Source organism: Emys orbicularis, chromosome 12, assembly GCF_028017835.1.
Source record: "Emys orbicularis isolate rEmyOrb1 chromosome 12, rEmyOrb1.hap1, whole genome shotgun sequence".
In the NCBI taxonomy this organism is placed as follows: Eukaryota; Metazoa; Chordata; order Testudines; family Emydidae; genus Emys; species Emys orbicularis.
Window position 1 is genome coordinate 36,322,610 of NC_088694.1, and position 17,255 is coordinate 36,339,864.

Genomic DNA, 17,255 nt, shown 5'->3' on the forward strand with positions numbered 1-17,255 from the left:
GGCAGATAATTTCTTGGCAGGTAAGTTAGACAGTTGTTTGTATTGGTGGCATTAAAAAAAAGCAAAGACTTGTCTCTTTGTTTCTTGCATGCGTAACTCTACATCTAGGCTTGTAAGGATTAGCATTTTATTGGTAAATGTTGATTGCACTGAACACATACAAGCCAACAAAAAAAATTTCCATTGATAATAATCAGAATTTACACATAGACACAGTAAGGAAAATGCTTCTTGACAACTTATTAGGATTTTATTTAAGGATATTTATGTTGTATATTTTGACATGTGATGCTGACAATTTGTGTTTGAACAATTATAAAACTTTAACTTTGTATATCTCAGTGTCTACTGTCATTATATAATTATTGTCTGACCCTCTCCATTGCCCACCTCCCACCCATAATTTCCTGCAACTGTGAAAATTTAAATAGATAAACATTGAAAAAAATGCTTAACGCCCATAATTTTGCATAATTGTGAAAAATTTAAATTGATAAACATTGAAAAAATGCTTCAAAATAAACACTAATATTTCTGACAAAACTATATAAAAAAAATCTAATTCTGCCAAGCCTACATATGAAGGTTGATATTTTCAAAGATGTTAAAGAGGTCTGTGCACCAAATTTTCATTAATTTTGAAATCTCATTCAAATTGTAACATTAGCATCTGAATTTCTTTCAAATCCTTTCATGATCAATGCTTTGAACTTGATAAAAGCCAACGAATCTTCTGTTTTCTATGTGCAGTAGATTTATGTTTATATATGTCCATGTATTTCCATAAGTGGGCCAGATCCTCAGCTGGTGTAAATCAGTGTAACTCCTTTGGCTTTAGCTCCAGTTTGCATTAGCTAAGCTTCTAGCCCAGAATATTAATTGGTGTTTTATTTGTATAGGTATAGAATTGTGTATGTGTGTTTCCATATGTAATTATTATTAGAGTCAGTCAAATATTTTCTACTGAAATATTTTGTCAACGCAAAATAGATCTTGGCCAAAAATGGAAATTTTTATTAGTTCCATAAATTTGCAGGCTCTATATGCAAATCTTGATCATACAAATACACATATAAGTCTCATATAACTATGGACATACAGATATAGTAACACACATTAACATCTGGCCATGCAACTCACAGTCACATTATAAAAAATAATGATTCGTGTTGGTGAGGAAATTATTTTTTCCATGTCAGAAATTCCAATATCTTTTTTTTCATTTTCATATAACTTTTTTATTTTTGTTTTCATTAAAAACTGATGTCTTTTATTAAAAAAACCTGAAAAATGTTAATTTTCAGGTGCCAAAACCCCCAAAATAAAATGAAATAAAAAAAACTGTTGCAAGTTTTCTGTTGTTTGGCAAAATCCTAAAAGCTTTCAATTATAACTATGTCTTATGTTCCAAAGTGACTCAGGGCAGGATTTCCAAAGGTATTTAGGCACCTAAAGATACAGAGAGTTGCCCAGTGGGATTTTCCAAAGCAACTTTCTTAGAAATAAGTGAGAGTTAGGGTCCTAAATACCTTTTAAAAGTTGCCCTAAATCCCTGTTGAAAATGAGTCTTAAGCCCTTAAATCACTTAGGTGTTTTCACACTGAGCAGCATAATGTCTAAATACTTTTACAAATCTTGGTGTGAGAGATTAAGTGACTAGGGTAGCCACAGGCACATCCCAAGAATATCAAAGTTTCCTGTACTTCCAGAACGGCATAAGCCCGCCCCCTCTGGTGTGACCTCACACGCATGTTGGCAGGGGTGGAGAAATGCGCTCTGCAAAATGGCACCTTCCTTGATGATACTGGACAAAACCACATCCGGCACCAGACCAAGGTAAAACCCTTCCAAAAACAGGACTGTCTGGCATAAACAGGACAAATGGCCTGCTGATAAGGGAGTGACATATCTGAAGTAACACAGTGACTGGTAGGCCCGGAACTAGAGGCCAGATATTTACGAGTGAGATATTGACACTGTGTATTAATCCAAGTTCTTATATTGCAAATTATATTGCTGAGTTTGTTCAATTTTCCTAGATACAACACATGAAAAAAACTTGAATGGGAGAAAATCAAACATCCATCGCGGAATTCATCCTCCTGGGATTTGGGGATCTCCCTCAACTGAAGACCCTTCTCTTCCTGCTGTTTCTAGTGATCTACATTGTGACCGTGGCCGGGAACATTCTCATTGTGGCCCTAGTTGTGACTGATCGGCAGCTTCACACCCCTATGTACTTCTTCCTGGGGAACTTGTCCTGCTTGGAGACCTGCTACACCTCCACCATACTTCCCAGGGTGCTGGGCAGTCTCCTGACTGGGGACAGAACCATTTCTGTGAGAGATTGCATTATACAATTTTATATTTTTGGCTCTCTGGCAGCCACAGAATGTTGTCTCTTATCTGTGATGTCCTATGATCGGTATTTAGCAATATGCAAACCACTGCATTATGCAGCCCTTACAAATGGCAGGTTCTGCACCAAGCTAGTGGCTGGGTCTTGGATAGGTGGATTTATGTCTGTGGCCATCATAATATTTATGATTTCACAATTAACATTCTGTGGCCCCAATGAAATTGATCATTTCTTTTGTGATTTAAGCCCAATAATAAAGCTATCCTGCAGTGACATCTGCGTGTTGGAAGTTACAGCTGTCATTTTCTCCTCGATGTTTACTTTGCCACCATTTGCGTTAACCCTGGCATCCTATGTTCACATCATCTCCACCATCCTGAGAATCCCATCCACCACGGGGCGGCAAAAGGCCTTTTCCACCTGCTCCTCCCACCTCATTGTGGTGACAATTTTCTATGGAACTCTAGTCATCGTCTACATGCTACCAAAAACCGACACACTGAGAAGCCTCAACAAGGTGTTTTCTGTCTTCTACACAGTCCTGACTCCAATCGTTAATCCCCTCATCTACAGCCTGAGGAACAAAGAGGTGAAGGAGGCCCTGAGGAAAGCTCACAGTAAATTGCTGTCTTCACCACAAATATTTACAAAATCGAAGGTGATGTTTCTAGGTTAAAATGGAGTCAGGGGAGGCGGATGTGCATGAGTACTGCACATAGCAACAAGGGCGTGAGGGGCTGGTGCTTTCAGAATCAGAAGGCAAAGTCTGGGTTGCCTTTCGGTATGACTAGAGCTGGTCAGAACATTTCCAAGGAATTTTGTGTGTGTCTCGTGGTTATGAAAATGTCTTGAGTAGGGGGATCCCAGGGCCCAGTCCCTGCTCTGTCAGATTCTGAGTAATCTGGGATGAAAGATTCTGCTTTGGATCAGACAGAGCAGGGACATTAACCTATATCTTCCAGGACGATGTCCACACACACTCCTGAGATGGGTAGGTCACCCTCAGTAGACACTCAGATCACTGTGTTTCCGTCTCTGTGAAATCAGCTGTGGTAGGGGCTCACTGAGTGACCAGTATCCCTTAGTGGGATTAGTCATGTCAGTAAAATTATGATGACACGCCACCGCACCGTGTGTTCTGGCTGTGTTAGATAAGGGTCCTTTAAAAATACCAGGCTGTGTATCTGCCACATGTGTTTACATAGATAGATAGATAGATAGATAGATAGATAGATAGATAGATAGATAGATAGATAGATAGATAGATAGATAGATGTGTGTCTATGGAGAGAGAGAGAGAAAGAGAGCGAGAGAAGGTCCTTTCCATGGATAGCAGTGTGTCCTCCAGTGAAACTGGGAGATTTCTATCCTGCACAAAGTGTCAGGAGACTGGATTTTATTCTCAACTCTGCCTCTGATCTGCTGCTCCATGCCTGTTTCCCCTCCCTTGCTCTGTCTGTCTTTTCCATTTAGATTGTAAACTTTGAGGACTGTCTTTCACTCTCTGTTATCATTATTGTCATCCCTCCATGGTACTAGATGGGGAAAACACAAACACATTGGGTCAATGAGGTCACAGTCTCAGCTGGGGAGCTCTAGGTGCTCACGCAACAAAATAAATAATAGTAACCATCATCAAACTGTCATGGGTGCGCAATGGAACATTGCCTAGTGTTATTCTGGTGGAGTGGAGAAATGGTGTACGAGGGGTGAAAGAAAGTAACTGTTCTCCATCAGGTTGACTCCGGAAGGAACTTTTTCTCAAATATTTGAAAATTAAGGGAGGAGATGGGTAGAGTTCAGGTGACTGGGCAGAGTGCAGGTGATGTAGTCAAACATTCTCTTTTCCCATGGTTTTGCAATTTTTATGTCAATGTCATTTACACAAATGTGCATGGATGTAAGTCAATGCACCTCCCCTCTCTACTGTTGTTTCACCTTCTTTACCATGTCCTGCCTGAAATTCATTGTAACCACTACGGAGCAGAGATCTTTGCAGCTGTACTGCAAGGCACCTAGCACATCATGAAACCCTCTAAAACAAGTAAAACAAATAAAATAATAATTATTATTATGAATAGATACATATTATGGTCAGTGGCAAAACAAGATTCGTTCTGCTGCCCAGTGAGTAGGCATCAATCCCAACCTAGATAAATGAGAAGACAAGCTCTGAGTGACTATACTCATCCATGATTTGCCTTGAGACTGTCAAAAGAGATGCTAAGTACCTTGTGTAGTATCAGTAGGATGTTTGAAATTCATTAGTTAAGTATGTAGCAGTATGGATAGCCTGACTCATTTTCTGTAAACTCAGGTCTACACTCGAAACTTCAACTGGTCTAGTAATGTTGCTAAGGGGTGTGATTATCTATGACATGTCTATGCTGACAAAAAGACATAATTATATTGACATATCAGCTTCTGCTGATACAGATTATTTCACTTGGGGGAACTGCTATAAGATATACCAACAAAGCACATTTTGGCTGGTGTAAGCTGTTTCTACACTATCCTGGCAAAGCTATCCTGGCAAATCATTTCCAAAGGGATCTAAGTTCCCTTTAATCTGCTCTGAATGTGTAAAGTGAATATAATCATAGTTGCATTCAGTGCCAAAGAGTTGTAAAGTGGCCTTAATGTAAATGAAAATCAGGCCCTAAATGTTTACCTGTTGCATGTTAATGTCGTTATATGTGAATACATTGCATTTTTATGCTAACTTTGTGTGTCTCCATTAAAAACCTCGGTCATTACTTTTTTTATTGTCAGTGCTCCATTGTGCTATATTCTGTGCAAACTCAAAAGTAGCTTGTAGGTTTTAAAGTGATTTTTTCCCCTAACCCCTCCCATATTTCTCCAGGCCACACCTCCCTCTTTTCTCATTGGCAAATCTTTGTGGGCCTTTTCCTCTAGCTATCTAATGTGTTTCCTGTGTTTTGAGGTGGCAAGATAGGCCAGGCTACGGAGGAGTCCATGACGTGTATTAGAGGCATGTTTCATTATGTATCTATACTCTTGAGTACAGCCAGTCAGAAAACTGTTTCTTTATGTATAATTTCAATAAAAATGAAAATAAAAAGTAGTTGTCAAAACTTTTGGTTGAATGCTTGAAAACTGAAAATGTTCAGGTGTTCAATAAAACTTCTGGAAATCAAAAGTTTAATCTGAAATATGCTAAAAACTGATTTTTTATGTTATTTTCTGATGACATTTTATTTTTTCAAAAATACGGACACTTTGCATGAAAATATTGTAGTCAAAAATAAATTCCATCCAAAAATAATTTGTATGGAATTTTTTTGACAAGCTCTTCCCTTGAGTATACAAGCCACAAGAGTGTATGATCATAGCCTCTAACACAGGGGTGGCCATCCTTTGGCTCCGGAGCCACATGCGGCTCTTCAGAAGGTAATATGCGGATCCTTGTATAGGCACCGACTCCGTGGCTGGAGCTACAGGTGCCAACTTTCCAATGTGCTGGGGGGTGCTCACTGCTCAACCCCTGGCTCTGCCACAGGCATTAACTTCTAGAAGGATTTGGGGGCTGCCATCCATGGCTGTCAGGGAGAGCACAGGTTGAGAAGCTGTTTCCAGGTGATGGCAGAATGGAGGCAGAGTAATGTGTGGCTGGTAAAGAGGAGCAATCCCTGTTATTGAGTGTGATACACAGGGAAGGACAGGGGGTGCTGAAGAAACAATACAACTGCATCCAGATCCCACCCAGGGGCTGTGCTTTTCCTGCCTGCCACAGTGTACAGATCGGTTCAAAATATTCATGCACCGTGGATATCGGATCGTAGCACAGGAAGGGCTGGGAGATGAAGGCAGAAAGAAGACAGCATTCAGGAGGAGGAAGAGAGAGGAAAAATCTGCCTCCTCTCCCACATGCAGGAAGACCGAGGGAGAGCCTGAAATGTTGAAGAAAAGAAGTAATAGGTAAGAGGCAATGATGGACTAACTCCATCAAAGACATTGGAGATACAGCAGGAATGATAGTCTCCTTAGAGTGAAATGAGGCTGATGGAGGGTGACCTATAACCATGATCCCCCAGGCTGGCTGCCCTTTGACAACCTCTGGATTCTGATGCTGTATCAGCATGTCCACATCACGTAGCAGCTACACAGCTCCATTCTACAGCACAGTCACTGCAAAGCACTGGCTAGGGAACCACATTCATGTGCCTCTCTGCTGCTTTCTTGGATGACCAATTGACTCCTCCTCATCTCTTCCAGGTCCATGGATTGAAGGTCTCTGTTCTAAATCCCATCCCTGTATCAAATGGAGCAGAAAACTTTGTGTCGTTCTGGAAGATTGACCTCTCTGCCATTTATTACTTGGTTGCCAGGCAACATCACAGCAGAGTCTATTTGGGGAAAATTCCCACATGGTCAACAAAATATATAAAGGTGATTGCAACACAGCACACCAGGAATCATACTGTGAAAGTGATACTCTGTGCCGGTGCAGGTGCATTACATTGAAATATTGAGGAAGAAGAAGAAACCTCCTTTTGGTGTCATTCTCCTCTCATTTAGCCCAGTTTTATAGCTGTCCATGTCTATTGACTTCAGTTCAGTTATTCCTGACTTATACAAGGGTAAGTGAAAGCAGAATTGTTTCCTAATTGACTCCTTAAAATGCTTAAATCTTCATTTTATTTTAAAGGATAACTAAGCTACAGTATTGCAATTTTAAATGTGCACATATTTTATTTATTTATTTTTATTGGTTCCTCCCTTCAAAACAAACTAATATAATAATAATAATAATAATAATAATAATAATAATAATAAACAGAAACCACAGAAAGGTAAAGGAATTGGATGTGAAGGGAAAAAAGGGAGGAACGGGGCGGGGAAGGAAAAGGAGAGTAACATCTAGTTTCTATCCACTAGGGATTAATAAAAGTGGTTTTTTTTTTGCAAGTTAGAGCTAATCATTTCAAATTTGTCTTAGGCCCTTCCTTTTCTAAACATTACCTGCTCTAGTTGCTGTCACACGAGTGTAATTTGTACACTCGTGTGTTAAAAAGCCCCCAAATGACTGAGAACTTAAGAACTGGGAAGTAGCTGACTGTGAATGTCAATGATAATTGAACCTGGTGCTATTCTAAATAGAAAGAGCTATCAGCTATTCTGGGAACTGTTTCCATCATTTCGTATGGACTCAGTAGACATTCTGGGCTTCAGAATCATGTTTGTGGTTATTGTGCATGCTGGTTGAGTTGTTTGAGTGCTTGTTGTTGATTTGTGTGTGGGTTGTGTTGTACTGGGACATAAGTGTTGATTTGTGCGGGTGGCATATGAGGGGTTTGTACTGCAGTGAGGGTTCTATGTGTGTTCGGGTTTATTGTGTGTGCTCATTGCACTGTTTTGCAGGTGGTTGTGTTGATTTGTGTGGTGGTTGTGTTCTGCTGGGAGATTTGGGTTGATTTGTGTGGGTGTGGGCTGTGAAGAAGGGCTATGTGCACTTGTGGTGGCTATTGTGTGTCGTGGTTCTGTTGTTGTGTGGCTAGTTGTGTTAACTTGTCAGCCTTCTTGATTTCATCTGTGATTAACTCTTTTTCCATGATAAATGGGGGACCTACGCTTTCCTTCATCTTTCTTTTCTCCTAATGTACTTCTAATTCCTCTTCTTCTTGCCATTATGTCTTGCTAGTGAAACTCATTTTGTCCTACAGTCTTTCTGATTTTGTGGTGTTCTTTTGTACTCATCCTTAGCTATTTGTCCATGTTTGCACCTTTTGTAGGACTCCTTTTTTTGCTTTTCAGGCTGAATACACTTCAGGATGACACATAGAATCACAATCCTGGAATCGTATGATATAGTCTGCAATTTCAACCAAGCCAGTCATGACCAACATTTGGAATTTCAACCTACCTGCCCTACTTTTGCCATTGAAAATAATCTTTCTTTTTGACAATTAGATGAATAAGTCCCATTGAAACACTTTCAGCATTTCAAAAACATCAACCCCTTCATTCTGCATGAAGTCAAAATTCCAAACAGTGTAAATTTCCTTCTAGGTGGCCCCATTTCTTGCATTTCATTTCCCATGGTCTGTGAGTCATTCTCCTTCACTCACTGGGGAATTACTAGATTCCCCTGACTAGAGCATCCACACCTGAATAAGAGTGTGGTTGTCTGTGAAGATGTATGTAACCATTCCCAAATGTTTATTTGAAAGTTGAAATGTTGGGTTCTAGTTGTGTGTTTGATTTTGTAGGAGCTAAGTTCATGAATAGAGAATGAGCACTAATGGTGTGCCAGATTACATCTGTACATAAATTGAATAGATGAAGAACATCTTTCCACATTTTCACATATATTAGGTTATTACATCATTTACCAAATTTCAACCCTATCTGTGCTTTCTGGTATCAGTAATGGAGTTTCAAAAAAAGTGAGGGTGAAATAACAAACCATGATAGTTGTGCTTGTAGCAGCAAATCTTTCATGGTCATCAGAAGACTTGTGTCTAATAGGTGACTTTAGAAATCAGCAAGCCCTTTCTATGCTTTGGAATATCCCTACGGGGTTCTTTACTGGGGTAATTCCAAATATTAATCATGATGAAAACCTAGACGCAACTGTAACATCCTAATCTGTTTCCCCTCTCTGAAAGGACACGGGACAGTAGTCATTGGATCCATTCTCTGAATCCTATGTGCTGCTGAGCCCTCTAGATCTGGATAGTGACTGGTCACTGTTCCTACAGGTGGAGCTCTCAACACTCACGTTGTTCACCAGAGATGAGCCATTCACTTTCTCTGTTTTCTGGGCATAGATTACTCATGACCTCTGGCATGTTTCCTGCTACAAAAGAGATAATATTTTCCAGAAAGATGGTTACAATTAGAAATAACATTCATAAAACCAAATGGAATTAACAACTGGACCAAAATGTATTTCCCAAACTGCTGAAGCATAATTCCAACTATACATATAAAATGATGGGGTATAAATTAGCTGTTACTACTCAAGAAAGATACCTTGGAGTAATTGTGGATAGTTCTCTGAAAACATACACTCAATGTGCAGTGGCAGTGAAAAAAAGCAAATATAATGTTGGGAATCATTAAGAAAAGGATAGATAATAAGGCAGAAAATATTATATTGCCTCTATATAAACCCATGGTATGCCCACAGCTTGAATACTGCAAGCAGATGTGGTCGCCCCATCTCAAAAAAGATATATTGGAATTGGAAAAGGTTCAGAAAAGGGCAACACAAATGATTAGGGGTATGGAACAGCTTCCTTATGATGAGATATTAATAAGACTGGAACTTTTCAGCTTGGAAAAGAGACGACTAAGGGGGGATATGACTGAGGTCTATAAAATCATGAATGGTATGGAGAAAGTAAATAAGGAAGTATTATTTACTCCTCATAACACAAGAACTAGGGGTCCCCAAATGAAATTAATAGGCAGCAGGTTTAAAATAAACAAAAGTAATTATTTTTTTCACACATCACACAGTCAACCTGTGGAATTCTTTGACAGAGCATGTTGTGAAGGCTAAGACTATCACAGGGTTCAAAAAAGAGCTAGATACATTCATGAAGGATAGGTCCATCAATGGCTATTAGCCAGGATAGGCAGGGATGGTGTCTCTAGCCTCTGTTTGCCAGAAACTGGGAATGAGCAAACGGGATGGATCACTTGATGATTACCTGTTCTGTTCATTCCCTCTGGGGCACCTGGCATTGGCCCCTGTTGGAAGACAGGATACTGGGCTAGAGGGACCTTTGGTCTGACCCAGTATGGCCTTCTTACGTTCTTATGTTCTTATGGTATGTTCTTTAATATGGTATCTCAAGGGCAGATTTTTAAAGGCACTGAGGGCACTATCTGCAGGTTTGGATGCATGGATAGTTTTCCAAATTTGGCCTTGGGCATATTTGAAAATTTTATCCATAAGTGATTGGCACTGAACAGATCTCAAAAAGGATTGTGTGTATCCTTGCAGAGAAATAAACATACTATCTGATTACCTTTAGGAGAGATTTGGGAGATATATCTTTGTAATATGAATGAGAAAAGAAAATGTCTAAAATATGTATTGGTAAACAAACGACTGATACCATTTCTGCAGAAACTGAGCAGCAAATAGAAAAATTTGATGTGACTGTGGTCCATGTTTGGTTTCTCTTCGAAGATTGCATCGGTCTCATTACAGTATGTTAATACTTAAAGGTTATATAGCACTTATTAACATTAACTTTGTCAAGTGGATTAAGTATTATTGTCTCCATTTTACACAAGAGCATGTGAGCATATGCAGAGACTACTTGTTTCCTAAATCTCAAGTCACATTAAGAAAATGGAAAGCGGTGTCACACTGAAGCATAGAGACAGACAGTGACAAACCCAGAGGCAAGGAGTGGAGAAGCAGGAATGAAACTCAGGTTTCTGGAATCAAAAATCTAGAGTCCATTGCACTGCTGCACTCTACAGTGGAAACATGTGTAAACGGGGTATGAGCCCAGCAACAATGTTTCTTCTAGCATTTTCTTATGAAATTAATGGGATGGTATTTAATTCCCTTAGCCTCCAATATTAATCTCAGACACTGTGGCTAAAGTAATACACAAGCATGTTCAAGAAACAAAAGGTTAGATGTGTTCTACCAAAGAGATTCCAGACAGTAGCAATGTTTCCAAAATGAATTAACATAGGCTCTTTTCAAAAAAATTTACCTAGAATGCATCCGCCCTACAGAGTCTTGAGTCAACCATTAGGATGGCAATCTGCAGGGGGAAGCTGAAATTAAAATGTTGATTGTTTTGAAATGGAAGTTAGATGATCAATTGCTTAATTTGTTTTATTTCCCCTAGATGAAATCCACAGAAAACAGATTTCAGGGAAACCAAACAACCATCGCAGAATTCATCCTTCTGGGATTTGGGGTTCTCCCTGGACTGCATGGTATTCTCTTCCTGATGTTCTTAGTGATCTACCTTGCAACGATGGCTGGGAACATTCTCATCATTGTGCTAGTTGTGACTGATCAGCACCTTCACACCCCCATGTACTTCTTCCTGGGGAACTTGTCCTGCTTGGAGACCTGCTACACTTCAGCCATCCTGCCCATGATGTTGGACAGTCTCCTGACTGGGGACAGAACCATTTCTGTTTCTGTCTGCATCACACAATTATATTTCTTTGGTTCTCTGGCAACCACAGAATGTTCTCTCTTATCTCTGATGTCCTATGATCGGTATTTAGCGATATGCAAACCTCTGCATTATGCAGCACTAATGAATGGCAAGTTCTGCTTCCAATTAGTGGTTGGGTCATGGATAGGTGGTTTTATGTCTGTTGCCATCTTAATATTTATGTTGTCACAATTAACATTCTCTGGCCCCAATGAAATTGATCATTTCTTTTGTGATTTAAGCCCAATAATGAAAATGTCCTGCAGTGACACTCATTGGCTGGAAATTTCAGCTGTCATACATGCATCCATATTCACATTTCCTCCATTTATATTGACCCTGGCATCTTATGTTCACATTGTCTCCACCATCCTGAGAATCCCGTCCACCACCGGCAGGCAAAAGGCCTTTTCCACCTGCTCCTCTCATCTCATTGTGGTGACAATTTTCTATGGAACCCTCATCATTGTGTATCTGCTATCGGATTCTGATGCACTGAGGGACCTGAACAAAGTGTGCTCTGTTTTCTATGGAGTCCTGACCCCTTTGGTTAACCCCCTCATCTACAGCCTGAGAAACATGGAGGTAAAGGAAGCCTTGAGAAAAGCTGTACTTAGATTTTTTGTCATTTACAGGAATACCTGCTGTCAAGGCTGCTTCCCCACTCTGAACTTTAGGGTACAAATGTGGGGGCCTGCATGAAACTTCTAAGCTTAACTACCAGCTTAGATCTGGTCCGCTGCCACCACTCCCAAAGTGCTAATTCCCTTCCCTGGGGAGCCTTGGTAGACTCTTCACCAATTCCCTGGTGAATACAGATCCAAACCCCTTGGATCTTAGAACAAAGAGAAATTAACCATCCCCCCTCCTTTCTCCCACCAACTCCTGGTGGATCCAGATCCAACCCCCTTGGATCTAAAAACAAGGAAAAATCAATCAGGTATTAAGAAAAATACTCACTACTTAATAAGAGGCTGAATTCTGGAGCTTTCCCACTCCGGTCCAAACTGAAACTTCCCAGACAAAGGGAACTTTCCTCCTTCCCTTTGAACCATCTTGTCCTCCCATTGGTTCCTCTGGTCAGGTGTCAGCTAGGCTAGGTGAACTTCTTAACCCTTTACAGGTAAAAGAGGCATTAACCCTTAACTATCTGTTTATGACACCTGCATTTCAAGCTAATAATATATATTTAATGGGCAATCATAGATATATGAACCTGCAAACTCTGTCTCATGTGTGTAGCCCAAGTTCATGTTACTGTGCCAGTGGAACTCAAGACTAGCAGGATCAGGACTTCCTGCGCCCAAGGGCAGAGCCTGGCAGTTTTTTACTTTGGCTATGTGATATATGTTGGAAAAAAATTAGTATTCCAAATCTTAAGACATTCACTGTACCCCCATTTCCACTCCCATCTCTGAAGCATACAGTGTATCCTCCTTGAACGTATAGTACTTATTCCTGGTGTGTGGATGACTTTCAAATAAATATGATAATTAGCTCATGCTAATGAAATAATTTAAAATGTGCTCTTTCAGAAAGTTAACATTTGTCCTCGCTCCTTGTTTATCCTGAGTGATCTTAAAAGTGGGAAAAAACACACTTCAATTAGAACACATTTTAAATACTGTATAGTTTACATTTGAAGGCATTTTGTTTTAATGAAGCTAAATTGTTAAGAAATGTTGTGATTAAATAATAGTTTTCGAATAGATGGTGCATATGACAAAGTCTGTAGCCCAGGGTCACTCTTAAGTGGGGCCATGGTGACATCAGAGGTAACTGCATCCGAAGAAGTGGGTTGTAGCCCACGAAAGCTTATGCTCTAATAAATTTGTTAGTCTCTAAGGTGCCACAAGTACTCCTGTTCTTTCAACCAATCTTCATGCTTTCTCTCCTGGTAATTTCCTTAAGCAGTTCTATTATCTCACAGGTAGGCCAAGAGTTCTCATTGATGACTTGGCATCCATCAGTATTATTAAAGCTTCCATGGCTACATGCTACCAAGCTTCTGTGCCTCATCAGAGGGGTGGTAATTCTCTGCTACACTGCCCCTGGACCAGCCAAGGGAAGGGTTTCTGATTCAGGAAGACACAGTTCCCTCGTCTCTGCTCCCCCTTGCTCCCTGGCAGGAGAAATTTGCTGCTGGACAAGTCATTGGGTCTGCAATTTTACCATTCCCTGATCCATCCCACCCACCACTGCCAAAATTGTCCACTTCTTCCTTAAAGTGTGGTGCCCAAATCTGGACACAATACTCCATCTGCATCCTCACCAGTGCCAGAGCAGAACAATTCCCACTCATGACTTGCACATAATACTCACAATAATATGCCTGTGACAAAGTGGGAATTTTTGTAATATTTTTATGAGGCCTATGTGTGACTTACTTTCCTCTATAAGTTTCAAGACAACTCAGTAGGGTTGCCAACCCTCCTGGATTGACTGGGAGTCTCCCAGAATCGAGCTCGTTCTGAAAGAGGCTACTGAATCCAATCCAGGAGATGTTATACCACTAAATGTCCGGTGGCCTAGCAGGGCTAAGGCAGGCTCCCTAAGTGCCCTGGCTCCGCATGGCTCCTGGAAGCAAGTAGCACGTCCAGATGTTAGCTACAGTGTTAGTCAGGGGGTCTCTGCATGCTGCCTCTGCCCCAAGTGCCAACTCCATAGCTCCCATTGGCTGCTTCCTGGGAGTCACTCGAGGTAAGCTCTGCCTGGCCAGAGCCCATATCCCCTCCTGCATGCACCACAACCCCCTGCCCCATCCCTGAGCCCCCACCCACACTCAAATTCCCTCCCAGACCCCGCACCCCAACTCCTGCCCCAGCTTAGAACCCACACCCAAACTCCCTTCCAGAGCCCACACCCCAGACCCGCTCCCGCACCGCAACCCCTTGCCCCACCCTCAGTGAGTGAGGGTGGGAGAGAGCGCACGATGGAGGGATGGGGAATGGAGTGAACAGATGGCAAGACCTCAGAGAAGGGGCGGGGCAGGGGCGGGCTTCGGGAGGAGTGGGGCTGGGGTTGGAGCAAGAGTGTTTGGGTTCGTGGGATTAGACAGTTGGAAACCCTATGACCTAGTCATGGAAAAAGTGTTAAATTTGCTCTCAGGGCAGCCTAAGAGACATAGGTGTGTGTGTCACTTCCTCTCTGGGTGGAATAAGGAGTCATTCAGAAGCTAGTTGAAACTGACCAAGATCAAAACTGGCCAGAGTGGCAAAGCAAGCTCCAATGACTCATGGAATTCTAAACCTGTCTTCCCAGGTGCATGCAACTCTTTTCAGTTTGGTGTCATCTGCAAATGTAACAATTAGCATATAAGCAACATGTGTATGGGCCTAGATAGATACTATCTATCTATCTATCTATCTATCTATCTATCTATCTATCTATCTATCTATTATAAATTGGGTATATTTACACTATGACACCACATTATCAAAGCTGTCTTACTGATCCACCAAACAGGAAAGATGGAAGCCAGCATGGTTGCAGCATGCACAGAAATGCCAATTGCACTCAGCTATGGGACAATTTTCTAGAGCTGATAGATGACAAACCAGTGCTATACATCTTTGTATGTTAAGTTACAGGGAGAGTGGGTTAGGGCATAGAGTCAAAATTCAATCATCTGTAAATCCTTGGGCCTCATTGTGACTCATGTGAGTTGCTCAATTAACTTCACCAGAAGTTTGCCCAAGTAAGAATTCAGTGAGTCCCTCTTTGTGTTGCACTGGCTTTTCCAAGGATTTGGGGGTTGCAGTATGTGGCTGTCGTGGAGAGCACGTATTACAGAGGCTCTTTCCAGGCTGTGGTAAAATTAAGGAAGAGTGATGGATGGATGGCAAAGAAAAGCAATCCCTGTTATTGAATGTGATAGATGAGAAAGTTCAGAATGTGCTGAAGAAACACAACAGCTCCACCCATATCCCACCCACGGTCTTGTTCTTCCTCATGGCACAAAATGGTTTAAACTATTCATTCATTATGGTAGGAGCATTGCACCCCAGGAAGGACTTGGAGATGAAGAGGGAAAGAGGATACTCAGCATTCAGAAGGAGGAAGAGAGAGAAGAAACATTTGCCTTCTCTGCCACATGCAGGAAGAATGAGGGAAAGCCTGAAATGTTGAAGGAAAGAAAGAATAGGAAAGAGATAATGAAGGTCTAACTCCATCAAAGACATTGGAGATTCAGGAGGAATGAATGTGCTCCCAAAGGGGAAATAAGAGTGATGGAGCGTCTTTTATAATCATGATGCCCCAGGCTGACTTCACTTTGTCAACATTTGCACTCTGATGCTGCATTGCCATGTCCACATCACCTTACAGCACTATGGCACCACTCTACAGCAATGCCTTAGGAACCACGATCATATCGGCCCTCTCTGCTGCTTTGTCTGATAACCAGTCAACTTGGTCTCAGCTTTTCCAGCCCCCATAGATTGAAGCTGTCCATTCTAAACCCATCGCTCTATCGTACATAGGAGAAAACCTTGTGTTGTTCAGGAAGGCTGACCTCTTCGCTCTTTGTTACTAAGGATGGCTCAGGTTGCCTGGCAACACCATAGTAGATTATCTTTGGGAACAATTCCCATGTGACCACCAAAGCATATAGAGGTGATTGCAACATGACACATGGGGAATGGTGCTGTGAAAGTGATAATCTGTGTCTGGGCAGGTGCATTAGGCAGGAATTTATATAGGAACATTAAACAATAGAAGAAGAAGAGGAGGAGGAGGAGGACACCTCTCTTTTGGTGTCATTCTCCTCTCACTTACCCCAGTTTTCTAGCAGTGCATCTCTCTTCAGTGCAGTTATTCCTGATTTATACTGGGGTAAGTGAGAGAGCAATTTTTTCACAATTAACTCCTTAAAATGTTTAAATCTTTGTTTTATTTTTCATGTTAACCCAGTTATTTTAATGAACTTTTAAGTGAGCACATTTTTCTATATTTATTGATTTATATTTTATTTATTTCCAACACAAAACAAAGCTATTGGGAAAATGGAAAGAAGAGAAAAAAGAACAAAAAGCTAAAGGATTTGGATGGGAGGGAAAAAGAGGGAGGTAGGCGGGCACAGAAGGGAAAGGAGAGTGACAGGTCAGTTTCCATCCATTAGTGATTAATCAAAGGGTTTTAAAAGTTAGAGCTATTTCTTCCAAATTTGTCTGAGGACCTTCTTCTTCCAAATGTTATGTGCTCTTTAGTTGCACTCTCAGCCAGGTCATTGTGGCAGGCTTCTATCCCTGGAGGCAATCAGCTTAGCCCTTCCCTAGAAGCTTAAAACCTCTGCTGTCATACAAGAGTAATTTGGAATCTCATGTGTGTTAAAAAGTCCCAAAATCGCTGAGAACTTAAAAACTGTCCAACGATAGACCGTGAATCCCAGGGATAATGGAACCTGGGGACTTGCTAAACAGACAGAGCTCTGAACCATTCTTGTAGCTATTTCCATCATGTGATACAGACTCAACAAACAGTCTAGTGTTCAGAGCAATGTTTGGGGTTATTGTGTGTAATGGCTCAGTTTTCTATTTGGTTGTGTTGATTTCTGTATTGATTGTGTTGTACTGGGACATTTGGGATGATTTTTTGTGTAGTAAATAAGGGATTTGTGTTCCAGTTAGGGATTATGTGTGATTGTGTATGCTAGTTGAGTTGCAGTATGAGTGGTTGTGATGATATCTGTGGGGGTTCTGTTGTGCTGGCTCGTTTTAGTTGATCTGGGTGGG

At 41.1% G+C, this 17,255-nt stretch overlaps 2 protein-coding genes across 2 annotated transcripts; both read left to right on the forward strand.

The window, feature by feature from the left end:
• Nucleotides 1-2,063: 2,063 nt before the first annotated feature.
• LOC135886085 (olfactory receptor 11A1-like) lies at nt 2,064-3,035 on the forward strand. The gene has a single exon (XM_065413970.1). The coding sequence runs from the start codon at nt 2,064-2,066 to the stop codon at nt 3,033-3,035; it is 972 nt and encodes a 323-aa protein (XP_065270042.1).
• Nucleotides 3,036-11,202: 8,167 nt separating this feature from the next.
• Nucleotides 11,203-12,225, forward strand: LOC135886087 (olfactory receptor 6N1-like). The gene has a single exon (XM_065413971.1). It carries the CDS (start codon nt 11,203-11,205, stop codon nt 12,223-12,225), a length of 1,023 nt encoding a protein of 340 aa, XP_065270043.1.
• Nucleotides 12,226-17,255: the final 5,030 nt, after the last annotated feature.

Coding starts and splice junctions, on each gene's coding strand:
- LOC135886085 (XM_065413970.1), top strand. CDS start 2,064: ATGGGAGAAAATCAAACATCCATCGCGGAATTCATCCTCCTGGGATTT.
- LOC135886087 (XM_065413971.1), top strand. CDS start 11,203: ATGAAATCCACAGAAAACAGATTTCAGGGAAACCAAACAACCATCGCA.